Source organism: Nothoprocta perdicaria, unplaced genomic scaffold (assembly GCF_003342845.1).
Source record: "Nothoprocta perdicaria isolate Ctin4 unplaced genomic scaffold, notPer1 scaffold_3, whole genome shotgun sequence".
In the NCBI taxonomy this organism is placed as follows: Eukaryota; Metazoa; Chordata; class Aves; order Tinamiformes; family Tinamidae; genus Nothoprocta; species Nothoprocta perdicaria.
The window spans coordinates 967065-979917 of NW_020455532.1; the positions used below are offsets into that span (position 1 = coordinate 967065).

Below are 12853 nucleotides of genomic sequence, written 5' to 3' on the forward strand. Positions count from 1 at the left end.
ACTGCGGCGGCACGGCCAAGGTGACGGTGCCGGCCTGCGCGCAAGGGCACGCGGGGCCGCGCCGCCCGCGGGCGCCGTGGGACGGGGCTCGGTGCCGCCGCGCTCGGTGCTGCCCCGGTGCCGTGCTCGGTGCCGCCGCGCTCGGTGGTGCCGCCGCAGCGGGCGCGCGCCCGGGCTGCTGCGTGTACGTGCCCTGCGCCGGCAGGCAGCGCGGGGGGGGCAGCCCGGCCCTCCTTCCTCATTTTGGGGCCGAGAAGGGCGATTTCCTTTTCCAGCCGCGTTTCAAAGCAGCCCGGAGCCACGCTCTGAAGACGCTCCTTTCTGCTTCCAGAGCGAGCGAGCGATGGAGCGGCGAGCCGCCGTGCCCGGACCTGCGCTCCTGCCCCTCACCTGCCTCCTGCTCGGCTCGCTGCATGGCTGGCCAGGTAAGCAATGGCTCCGGCCCGCTGACACGTTTGCCTGCGCTTCCCAGAAGGAATTTTTTCCCTTCCCCTCCTCCTCCCTTGGCGTGTGCCCGTTCTCCCTGCTGCCCCTCTGCTCCCYGCTGCTCGTGCCCTGCAGTTGCTGTCCCTATAGCCGTGTTTTCCACAGTGACCTTTGTGTAACGTGGCGGGGAAGGGGCAGCTCGGGCGGGCACGCGCTGCCCTGCGGCTCTGCTCTGCCGGGAAGCAGCTCGGCAGGGAAAGGTTCYCCTTGGCAGGCTGGCAGGGAACGGGGCAGGACGGGAGCAGGCATGCCGCTCGCAGCCCTGCGGGCAGCAGGGAGCCCTCCCGGTGAGACAGGGGAAGGCGGCACAGTGCTGCCTTCCTCCGCTCCCCTCTGGAGGGGTTTTTCCCCTCCTAAAATGCCTATTTTTGCCCCTCACTCTTGCCGTGCTACTCGACCACCAAGCCCCAAAGCCACGGGGTTTGCGCTGGCTCCGAGGACCCGTGGGCCACCTCGGTCCTGCTGGCCCCTCCGGGGCCAAAGCTCATTCCCAGGCTGGTGGCTCTTGTGGCCCTGCACGAGCAAAAGGGAAGGATCGAGGTTAATTCCTCTCCTTGGCTTGTTTCCCTTCCCTTGATRGGGGTGAGAAGTCCATTGACCTACCAGGAACTGAGCCTTTGGTGTCTGCTGCTTTCAAGGATGTTTCGCTTGAGCACTGGTAGTCCTGTGTGATTCTGCTAGGAAATCTTTCTCCTTCCTTCCGTGCTACCTGTGCCGAAGGGCAAGGCTTTTCTGGATAATGCTGTGGGCCAACAGCAATTTGAGYTTAGGAGTGTCCTGGCACCAGCAGTTTTGCCTAGTCTTTCCCAATCTTCCCCTTTCCAGATGGAACTCTYGTTAAATTAGACCTGGGCTGTGAATTTGCAATCCTAGACTCTCTTGTGCTGGTCTCTGGCTTCCCTAAGATCAACCCCAAGCCTGTCCTGGGACTTTGCCCGATTCCAGGCCCCGGAGCCCCGTTGTGCCCCGGCTCCCGCGCAGCCGGGAACGTTGCTACCAAATTGCGTGCGCTTCCCAGGCATCCCGCGCGGCGGGCGCAGGGAAGCCGCTGTCTGCGGGGCTCATCGGAAATGTTTACCGTCAAAGCTTTATTTCGACAGAGATTTGAGCCTGCCACTGCAAAAAAAAAAAAAAAAAAAAAAAAAAAACCTTGAGCAGAAAGCAAATGCTTTCAGCACAACACTCCTTCCTTTCCGAGTTGCTTGATCACAACTGAGAAGTGTTGGCCCCAAGCTGAAAACTCGGAGCTGCTGAAAGCCAAGAAGGCTTTGGCTGTGACTTCCAGCTTCCCAGTGAACCATTACAATTTCCTACCAGGGTTGAATAGCTAAAACAAAGCTGTTGTGTTTAAGCAAATGTGCTCCCAGAGTGAAGAACCTGGTTTTCAAGCCAGAGCCGTAGAGAAAGCCCGTCCTGGCTCCGTGGTGGGGCGAAGGCACTGGGATAGAGAGGTAATTTGTACTGATGTTTCAGACACTGCAGTGGGGCCTCTGGTCCAACTGTCTGCTCAACTCTGGAGGAGCTGGCAGAGCCTCGTGCTGCTCCGGCAGCCTTCCTGGGGAAGCAAGGGGCAAAGGGAAAACGCAGGGCGCTATTTTCCTGTGAGGTCAAGGAGGAGTGAAAACTTGGAAAGCCGCGTTGCAAAGTCCCCTTGCAGCGTCTGAGCCGGGAGCAGCGCTTCCATGGAGGCTTTTCCCAAATGAGGGGCTTCAGCCGCATCTCCTGGGGACTCCAAGGGGGAGGAAACCTGCTGGGTTTGGGGGCTTGGGCTTCAGAGCTGAATTTCTTTCGAATCAGAAGAAATCTTCTGATTTCTTCTAGAAAGAAAGCTCAAATTGTCTTTGTTTGATCTGATTCTTCCTCTGAGATGGGGTGTATAAAGTATGGTCTAAACTGCAGCCTCCCCAGGCCTGCCTGGCATCCGCAGAACGCGGCACAACTATCCCTGGATCTTTCCTTGAAGCTGCGGATTCCAGGCTCTTTTTATAGGCAGCACCTGTCATTTTCCTTAGTGGGGGGACCCTGCTGCAGGTGAAATCCCAGGCCCCGAACCCTGCAAATAATTTTGGGGCCGCTTTGCACATGGGGACGTTGAGCGAGCGGGTGACAGTGACGTGACTCCCAAATGCTCGTGGCCAGCTGCACACTTCCTCTTCAGCATGTGGCCCTCCCTTAGCAGCCCGAAAACTCCTTACCCAGCTACTTCTGAAGAAAAAAAAATCTATTTTTACCAGGAACTATTTCAGCCCTCTGCTGAATTAAACCTCAGCCTCTCGCAATCTGTTCGGTTTCAAATGCTTCAAAAGGTGCAATACAAGGAGGGGGGAAATGTGTTGCCGAGACGGAAAATTTCCCCCACTGTGGGAGCRTGGAGCGCTGTTTTGCTCTGAAATGAAGTGAAATAATGGGGTTTGGGGTGGGCGCTGCCTGCCGGGCCGCTCCTCGGGATGGGAATGCTGCAATGGGCGCCGCTTTTCCACGCCGCCTGCGGTGCCAGGGTGTCCATGGGCGGACGGACGCTCGCGTGGCGCCTCCCGGGCACCTGAACTCTTCTCGCTAATTCTTGAGTGCAGGATGGAGCAGATTAGAGGGTTAAGGCACCTCGGCGCCCCTTGATCTCGGTAGCAGAAGGACTGCGCTTTGTGAATGTCCCCTGAGAAAGAGGTTTCACCCCGTGAAGGCATCCAAAGGAGGGCATAGGAAGCAATTTCTTTACGTTAATGGTTTGCCGTGGAGCAGGCTGAGGTATGTGCTGTGATGGTGGCATGGAGCTCTCCCATGGCCAGCGCTGCGCACGTTATCCGCGTGGAAGCGCTGGGAATGCCGCCTGGAAAAGGGCTCGCCGTGGTACCGGTGCCTTGAAAAAGGGAAGGAGGAGAGACTTTGCGCAAGGCTGCGCAAGGGGAAGCTGCCACCGCCGCCGTGGGGCGAGGGGGAAGCTGGAGCGCGGCTGAGAACTTTGCATTTTCCGCCCTGCGCGTCGGGGTTTCGCGGCAGCTTCCCCTTCGCGCGTTCCCACCGCGGCGAGGAGGGGGCCGGGGAGCCCTTTGGGCTGGAATCGGCTCCCTTGGGTGGGGAGCAGGAGCTGAGCGGCTCGTGGGCGAAAGTCGCGGGGTTTCGGAGCCGCGGAGGAGGCTGGAGCTGCCCGGCACGGAGGCTGTGCCGCCCGCCTCCCGCCACGGTGGTTTCGTGCCTGCTCTCGAGGTGCTGGCAACGGGTAAAATGCAGGGCTGGCTATGAGAGATACAAAAAAAGTGTATATGTATGTGTATATATAATGCACTGCTGCCAGGGATGGCGGTGGTGCTGCTCGCCTCGGCCGCGCTCCGGCCCCGCTGCCCCCGCCGCGCCGCTCGCCGCCGCRTGAGCCTCCCGACAGATGGAGAGAGGGAGGATGAAGCGGCGGCGCTGGCGGCTCCGGCGCGCGCTCGGCTCCGGCGTGCGCTCGGCGAGCCCACGGTGCCGCCTGCCCGCCCGGTATGCTGGCTCCATGCCCACCCATGGAGATCTCTCCCTATGGCCTTGGCGCCCGCCATGGAGGCTYGGCCTCCGCCCGGGTGCAGGCCCCGTCGCCATGGCGACGCRCCAGGGTGGGCGCCGCCATGTTGGGTGCTGCCTGCGCCRCCATGTTGGCGCCCAAGGCCCCATGGCGAGCGAAGCGCCGGGCGGCAGCTCCGCCGGCCTCATGGGTGGGTAAATAATTAACAGCGAATTAACACTGCTCCTCTCGGGGAGGATGGTGGGCAGCGGGACGGGGCCGGCGCCCGAGCGGCTCTGCCACACACCCATGGCYGCTCGCGGGCCCCGTGCCAGGCAGCAAGCTGCACGGTGGAGGGGGCTGCAGGTAGTTCTGTGCTGTGGAAACTTCCCATCCGTGTTGCTCAACCCCGGTTTGCAGAAGCGCTACTGGTGACGGGCCCGGGCGCGGGAGCCCTTTGCCTTGGCCCTGCCGTCGCTGCTCGGGCACAAAACGGAGGCGCCAGCGTGGCACAGAGCAGGTTTCTGCCTCCGCGCCTCRTGCTCTGGGCTGGCGGCGCCAGCCTGGCCCGTTTGCCAATGGAGACGTCGGGCTCTGGGCATCGGGCTGTGGTTCAACACCCCGCGAAAGGGCTTAATCTGGGAAGCGTCGGGCTGTGCAGAGGATGAGACGCTGTGCATTAACACCCTGCAAAAAGGCTTAATCTGGGCAGCTTGGTGCCAGAGCAAATCTCGCCCTTTGGCCAGAGCAAGCGGTTGTTAATGCAGGTAACAAGTGCACTTGCAGAGGGATGAACTGAGGCTGAAAATCACAAGGGCTTAACAGCCTCCCTGTCTTCTCGAGCTCCTCGCGCCATCCCTGCAGTGGGAATTACACGTTGGGATACAGAGCTGCTCGGTTTTGCACCGGTGACGTGGCCSGTGTGCTGCCCGTCTGCCCAGAGCGTCGCCGCCGGCAGGACCTGGCTCGTGTTAGCGGCCGGGCGCCTCTTGCAGCGCTCCCGCTTCTCCCCCGCGCCTTAAAAACGCTCCCTTCAGCGGTGACAGGCCTTCAAATCTCCTCCAATTAAGCCGCACTAACTATACGGGTATGACAAGTGTTGCCAAAATTAATATATCAGGGAGCCGCGTGTAGGCTCCGGAGTGTCTGTCTGAGGCTGCGGCTGTTTTTAGGCCGCCTGGGAGGTGCCGCTGCTGACGATGGCGGTGGGCCGAGCCTGCCCGCTCCCTGCGGCAGCTCCCACCTGCGCGGGGAGAGCCCGGCCCTGCCGGCCGCGGCGGCGCCGCGGGCGCTTCTAGAGCCACGTCCGAGGAGCAAGCTGCAGCCCCGGCCCGGCGTGCTTTCCTGGAGAGCGCGGGCAGCGCGCCCCGCGTCAGTGCACACGCACAAAGGTGTTTGCAGGGCTGCCTGGCGGGCGCCCGCTCTGTTTTGCCTCGCGCTGCAAGGACGACACGGTCGGATGGATCCAGAAGCTGCCTTATTGAGACGCTTCAAAGAGAACAGGTTTCCTCTGTTGGAGACATGTAGGAAAATCTTTTGCCTGGCTGGTGCAGGTTTTAGATTGTATCTATGCTGTGGCAGAACCGGAATTTAATAGGAATTGGAGAGTAAGTGCAGCAAGTGTGGTATTGATTCCGTGTCTGTGAAGAGAGCTTCCTTTTAGGAGACTCCTGCGTTTTAAGCTCGTTTCCTCCTGACTGACCAAGATGGAYGGCCTGTAGTATGGGACAGAGCTGGCCCTGCCAGCAAGGCTCAGCAGCTGGCATCGGTGGATGATTTGGTTGTACAGGGTACCACAAAGCTTGGCTTGGTACTTGGGTTCCTGGTAATTGCCAAGGCTCTGCTAAGATCAGGGCCACAGCGCTCCTGCATTTGAGGAGTGTGTAACCTGAGTTTGGTTTTGCTCTAGGTGCCGGTGCCCAGGTCGGCGTGACCCTCCAGGTGCTGCAGCCCCAGGCCGAGGTGTCCGTGTCCGTCGGGAAGACGCTCACACTGMAGTGCACCGTGCTCGGAGACAAGATGGCAGGGCCCGTGAAGTGGCTGAAGGAATCGCGAGGAAAGAACGAGACCATTTACGACCWAAAAGGCTCYGGGCCCCGTGTGACGAGGSTGGTGGACAGCTCCGACACAAACTACGACATCAGCATCAGCGACATGCGAGTGGAGGACGCCGGGAGGTATTACTGCGTGAAGTTCAGGAAGGGAGACTACGAGGAYGAGGTGTTTTTGTCGGGCAGCGGCACGAAGGTGGTCSTGAACGGTGAGTGGAGCCCTGGGCGTTGGGCCGGAGCCGCGGCCGGGCGGGACCCTGGGGGCCCCTGGCAGGACCCCCGCCTGCCCCAGCGCCCGYCCAGCCCGCGCAGCCCCTTTGCCCGGGCACTGCGGGGCCGAGCACTGATCCCGTGGGCAAACGCCTCTCCCCACAGCCAGCCCCGTGGACGTGGTCGTGCACGGGCCCCGGGAGCGCGTGGAGCCGGGCACCTCGGYGCRCTTCACCTGCACGGCCAGAGGCTTCTTTCCCAGCGACATCCAGGTGCAGTGGCTCAAAAACGGGCACCAGTTGTCGGCGCTGCCAACCCAGGTCATCCTGGAGGAGACGAACTCGTCCTACGCCATGAGCAGCGCGGTGGAGATGAACCTGGTGCCCGCCGATGTCCGCACCCAGCTCAGCTGCCTGGTCAGGCACTCCACGCTGAGCACCGCGCTGCGCAGCACCTACAACGTGAGCAACAACCTGCGAGGTGAGGGCTGGGGRACGGAGCGGAGCCTCCCCCGGGGTCTCGGGGAGGACGGACACGGAGCCTCCCCTGGGGACATGGAGCCTCCCCGGGGGATCTCGTGGGGGGCCCGGGCGCGGAGCCTCCCCCGGGGGATCTCGTGGGGGGCCCGGGCGCGGAGCCGGGCTCGGGGGCCGGGCGCGGAGCCTCCTCCCCGCTGGCACACCGGGCAGGGGCCGCGCGGCGCCGGCGCGCGGGGCTCCAGGCGCCTCCTCTCGCAGTGCCCCCCGCGCTGCGCCTGCTCGCCAGGCCCGCGGGCGCCGTGGAGCTCAACAGGACCGTGAACTTCACGTGCTCCGCGGAGGGCTTCTACCCCGGCGCCCTGAACCTCACGTGGCTGGAGAACGGCGTGGAGGTGCTGGCGGAGGCCGGCGGCCCCGCGCTCACCGCCCAGGGCACGTTCGAGCTGCGCAGCAGCCTGGCCGTGCAGGCGGCAGCGGAGAGGAACCAGTCGGTGATCACCTGCMGCGTGGTGCACGACGCGCAGCGCCCCGTCAGCCGCAGCGTCACCCTGCTCGTCACCCTGCCGCCCGCCGAGCGGGGCCCTGCTGACCCGGCCGCTGACGGGAAGGGTGAGTGGGAGGCAGCGGCTGCGCTCCTGGGGCCACTCYGGAGCTGTAGGGCTGGCCCAGTCCAACCAAGGTGGCAGATTTAAGGCCCTGAATCCTGTGTCTGCATCAGGGTGGATCCTGCCAGGACCTGCATAGTCATCCCTAGAGGTCRAGGCATCGCTATCCGAAGGCCCCTTTCACAAACTGTTCTCCTATTGGGCTTGACTGGTGGCCTGGCACCATTACAGCGTTTTCCAGGTTTACCAGGATGGCTTCTATGAGCCCTGCTTGTCTCGGCTCCTATCCAGTCCTGCATGGCCCCAAATTAGGGAATGTCTCTCAGGACCTAACAGATAAAACCAAGGAGCTCTCTGTCCYGGGGACTGTGCTGCTCTTGAACCCCTTTATCCTGCCAGGAGGGGAGGGAAGCAGGGAGCTTTCTTCTTGCAGGCTCTACGTCGTGCTGGTACTAGCAGACCTACTGTAACCTCTGGTCTCATTCCCATTTCAGGATACTTGATTTTCATATACATCGCAGTCGGAGTGATGTGCACTGTGCTGGCGTTGCTGGTGGTTGCTGTTCTCTACCTCATCCGAGTGAAGCAGAGTAAAGGTAAGGAGGTCACGKGTGGAAAGAGCGCGGCTGCTTCCCACCTCTTTCTTCCTCTTGCGTGCCTGTAGTCTGACTCTCAAACTCCTGGCACTAGTGCAGCTCCCAGAGGAAGGGGAGGGCAGAATTGAACGGATTATTTGCACATTCCCTGGTGCTGCTGCGTTCCAGTTCCTGTGCCTTGCAGGAATTTGAAGCCTGAAACACTTGACTAGGCTCCCAACTCCAGGTTGACTGTGGCAGAACAGAGTCACATTCACACTCTTAAAGACTGTGACCTTCTCTGCCGCCGCCTGTTTTGTTCTGCCAGACCTGGTCTCTAAGTGTGCCCCAAATTGTGCTGCTGCTCCCAGCACCTAAAACATCTAACACCACCCTAGATGTCCTGCCCTCTGCCAGGAAAAGTTTCTGCAGGAATAAATTGAAATATCATCAAAATGCTTCTGGAAAAAAAGATCATCTGCTTTTGCATGGTCTTGTGYGTGGGTTGACACCCCCAGGGTAGCTGGGGTTTGCTTTGTTTCCTAAACTACTTCTCTTTTGGCAGGTAAAAGCTCCCCATCTGTTAGGTAAGTGGTGATTTCTATATTCCTCAAGTGGTTATCTGAGGGTACTGCGAGTTGAACATCTTCAGCCTGCAAAGAGGGACACTTTGGGGATTAGGACTGAGCAAGGAGCCCAGGGGTGTCACCGTGGGACCGCCTCCTTGGCAGCGGGACCTGCCTCCCAGGCAGCTCTGCCGGGCACTCGCTGCGYGGGGTCACTTGTGCTTGGACCAGGTCCCAGGTATGAGGAGAGGGTGTTTCCCCTTGGCCTGCAGAGCTRGGTCCCGAAAGCTTTGTGAAAGAGGTAGGAGCTCCTGGGGGCAGGAGCGTGTAGGGGACATCTCCCACTGGGAGACAGCAGCTCTGGGCCTGGCAGCTCCTCTCCTGGGAGGAGGTTCTGCAGCACCACTGAACTCAGCACAACCAGCAACATGGGCTCTCACACCCAGCGTTTAGCTTGGCGAGGCTCCACAAAGAGRTGGGAGTTGAGTCCCCAGCCTGCGGAAACGTGGCTGTAGGGCAGGAGGGCACCTGAGCTGCATGAGTGCTTTCCAGTGGGGACACATCCTGCTTGGCTGCGTGACACTGCTGGAAGGACTTTGTTTCCCATCTGGCCCAGTGCCCCAGCTGCTCTGTCCCCAGTAAAGGGGCACCAGGGCACCTCAGTGATCTGATTTGTTTTGTTTTCCCTCTCCAGGTTGCACGAGCCAGAGAAGAGTAGTGGGAYGGCTACCCAGGTATGTAGCTTAAGTCTTGGAACTGGGGAAGGGAGAAAAACCATGAAAATACCAGATACTGGAACAGGCCCCGGCAGTTCCCGTGTCAAACATTTAAATGGTCCTCAGCTGAAGTTGATAAGGAGAAAAACTACCCCTGGGGATGGGGATGCTACTTCCTAGCATCTTTTCTGCCTTTGCCCCTTCCCTTTTCTCTCCCAGGGAAGTCTGGGTTGAGTTGTGCCTAGAACCAGCTGTGCACTAGCCCAGGAAGCTATTTGTGGAGTTGTTTGCATTTGGTGACGCAGTGATGAGGCATGTCGTGATCAGCAGCAATCTGTCCATCCCCCTGCGTCTGCTGGCTGTGCTCGCTGGGCAGGCCACCCCTTCCTGACRGTGGTACCTCTGGCATCCCTAAGAGCACCCACAAGGGAACGGTGGGGAAAGCAGGGCTCTCCAGGGGCAACGAACTGCCACATCTGGGTGTCCTTGGAGCCTCGTCTGCTCAGGGGCACCTCAGAAATCCCGGCTAGTGGGGCACGTTAGCCCTAAATGAGCAGCCCTTGCCCCTGGACAGCGTGGTTTGCTGAGGGTGTAGCCCAGGGGAAGGTGCTGCTACTGGATCATTCCAGTCTGCTCCCGGTATCGCTCCCAGTTCACCAACCAAGCTGCCCCAGGCTGAGCTGATGTGGAATCAGCTCTCCCGACCGGTGGCTTGGGCTGGCGCGGGTGGCAGGGAGGAGGGAACTTCCATCCCTGCTTCCCTTATCCTGATAGAAGAGCGACTCGCGTTATCTCGCGCAGGAATCGGATGCCAACAACCTGACCTACGCAGACCTGAACTTCGACAAAGAGAAGAAGAGCATCCGGCGCATCATCGAGATGAGCCAGCAGTCCGAGTACGCCTGCATCCAGACGAGCCAGGCGCCTGCCCCCGACGACAACCTCACCTATGCCGACCTGGACATGGTCCATCTCAGCAAGGCGCCCAAGCGGCCGGCCCCGCGCCCCGAGGAGGCCGGCTCCGAGTATGCCAGCGTCCAGATCCAGAGGAAGTGAGCAGGGCTGCAGCTGGCCGGGGCTCGTGGGGACTGGTGACGTGCAGTGGGGGTGCTCCGCCTCGGGGAGCCGTCCCGCTGCTCCACGCGTGGATTTTGACACAGCACTGAGCACTAGGGAGGGTACGTTGAGCTGCGGTACCTGCGTTTGGGGAGCAAAGCTTCCCCGTGGAAGTGCTGCCCGCGGCACTGGGAGGCTCCGGCAGCCCCTGCAGCTGCGTCCTCGCCTGGGAGCCCTTTGCACAGAGCCGGACTTTGAACCGCCCTCGGCGGGCGMCTCGTCCCCGCGCGGCTGTGGAGGCCGCTCGGCCTCGGGGCGCGGGGTTTGACCGCAGGCGTGTGCAGCGGCCTGGAGCCCCTTTCCTGACCAAGGGCCATGTCTGCTGGAAGGAACAGAGCTCTCTGCAGCTTGAGGACCCTCGAGCCGGGCTGAGGGCACCTGGGCACCGCTCCAGAGCAGCCCCCGACGGCCAAGGGGGCCCTGTGGGACCCGAGCGCGGCAGAGGGCCCTGCGGAGGCTGTGGCTGCTGGGCCAGGCTGGCCGTGTTTCCCTCTAGTCACGTCGTCTCCAGCAGAGCCAGCTCTGCAGCGCTCCGGCCGCTCCGTGTGCGGAACACAGCAACAATGGCTTTAAAGGAAGGACAAAAGCGTCCACCCATCTATCTTCCGAAGTGTCTCTTCTGTGGGACCTCAGTCCCACCAGGGCCAACACCTCCCCTGGGCTGGGGAGACGTGAGCAAACTGCCCCTGTGCTGGCTCGCTGTCCCCCGGGGCCAGGGCCCATTCCTCCYGCTGCCAGCGCTGGGCCACACGGCACCCAGACATGGACTGCGGCTCGGGGCTCCGGACACAGCTTCCCTCTGGGAAGAGCCTTCCCTCAACGGAGCCTCCTGGGCTCGGAGCGAGAGCCCAGCCCTGCCAGCACCGGAGCCGGTGCCTTGAGGCCTCCTTGGAGCCACCGCCACGTCCCCTGCCGCCCTCGCGTTCACCGGGAGAGCAGGGGGCAACGGCAGGGAGCCCGGGAGCGAGGGCTTTCCCACAAATAACATATAACAAGTTTTGACTGTTTTACCTGTAACTGCTAATTTTTAGAGCTAAAACTGGTGTTTTGTGTTGTATGTGGGTGTACTGCTCTGTACTAGGATAAAATGTGCAAAAATAAGACCAAGGCCTCAGTAAAGACCCCCTGAACCCCGTGGAGTTTGGAGTGTTACAGAGCCCTCCCTGCCCTTGGCCACTGGTCCCTGCAGCTCCTGTGTCACCTGCTGCGTGTCCCTGGCCTGGCCTGKCCCTGCCTTGCTGGTGGGATGACGCTGCCACCTCCCTGTGCTGCCCGTGTGCCCCTCAGGTAGGATGTCACCCCTGGACACGCTTGTCCAGGGCACGGAGCAAGCCCTGGGGCCACTGTGGGCTGTGTCACTGCTTGTACACACCCAACTTGGGTTTTTTTTTTTTCCTTTCATTTTTGCTTGCAAGATATTTTTGTAATAAAAGTGGAAAGTCCGATGCTGCTCCTGTGCGTAGAGCATCCCTGCTGTGTGCTCAGGGCTGCCGCGTTGTCACCCCTGTGTTGTCCCTGTGCACAAGCTGCCCTGGCGCCTCCCGCACTGAGGGGGGTCGTGGGCGGCCCCRGGCACCCGCAGTGAGTGACGCTGCGGCCGGAGGCGTCACGGGCCTGGATGCAGCCGGTGCCACTGGCTTTGGCCCGTGGTGGAGGGCAGGGGGCAGCCCCTGCCCCCTTCCCGCTGTGCTCCCACTCCCTGGGGAGCCCAGTGCGTCCACGCTCTGCAGTGACCTCCGGGCCTTTCCCCACCGCTCCGGCCCGAGCAGGAGCYGGCAGCACCCCCAGGGCTGGGAATGCGGCCGGGTGCTTCCCGTAGTGCCAGGGCGGAAAGGGGAAGCTCCGAGGGGAACTCAAGCGGTGCCCGGCTCCGGCTGCTGTGACCGGGTCACGCCGTCCTTGGAGCCCGGCACGGACGGGGCCCTGCCGGCCGGGCCGCGTGTCCTGGGACAGAGCCGGGGACACCCACGGTCCCCAGCGCTGCTGCTCGGGGGTTGCAGACGGGGACCCCTGCGCACGCGGCCCCTGCTGCCGCGTCCCTCCTGCCGCCGTGCGCAGAGTGCCACCAAGCGCCGCCCGCGGGCCCTGCAGCGGGGACACCCACGGCCACCAAGGGCTGTCCACGGGCCCTGCAGCGGGGACACCCACAGCCACCAAGGGCTGTCCACGGGCCCTGCAGAGGGGACACCCACGGCCACCAAGGGCTGTCCACGGGCCCTGCAGCCAGGGACACCCACGGCCACCAAGGGCTGTCCACGGGCTCTGCAGCGGGGACACCCACGGCCACCAAGGGCTGTCCACAGGCCCTGCAGCGGGGACACCCGCAGCCCTGGCGCAGGTATCGCCCATGTGCTGCAGCACCCCCCACCCTCCTGCTGGCACCTCGTGGGGCTGCCATGGGTGCCATGGGCCGGTGCACACRCACTGACCACCCACACATGCACTCAGCACCCACACGCGCGCTCGCCACCCGCAGCTTCGTTGGCAGCTTCCTTTTATTCGCCGGGTGGGAGGGTGTGGGGGGGTGGGCGGCAGGGCTGGCCCCCCCTCGAGCCACTGCGAGGGGCCACG

At 62.2% G+C, this 12853-nt stretch overlaps 1 protein-coding gene across 1 annotated transcript; it reads left to right on the plus strand.

Moving 5' to 3' along the window:
* The first annotated feature begins 343 nt into the window (after positions 1-343).
* On the plus strand, positions 344-11394 carry LOC112949555 (tyrosine-protein phosphatase non-receptor type substrate 1-like). The gene is made up of 8 exons (XM_026041992.1): positions 344-425; positions 5874-6224; positions 6391-6705; positions 6963-7313; positions 7804-7905; positions 8450-8471; positions 9145-9184; positions 9968-11394. The coding sequence occupies exons 1-8, from the start codon at positions 344-346 to the stop codon at positions 10220-10222; spliced, it is 1518 nt and encodes a 505-aa protein (XP_025897777.1). The 3' UTR covers positions 10223-11394.
* Positions 11395-12853: the final 1459 nt, after the last annotated feature.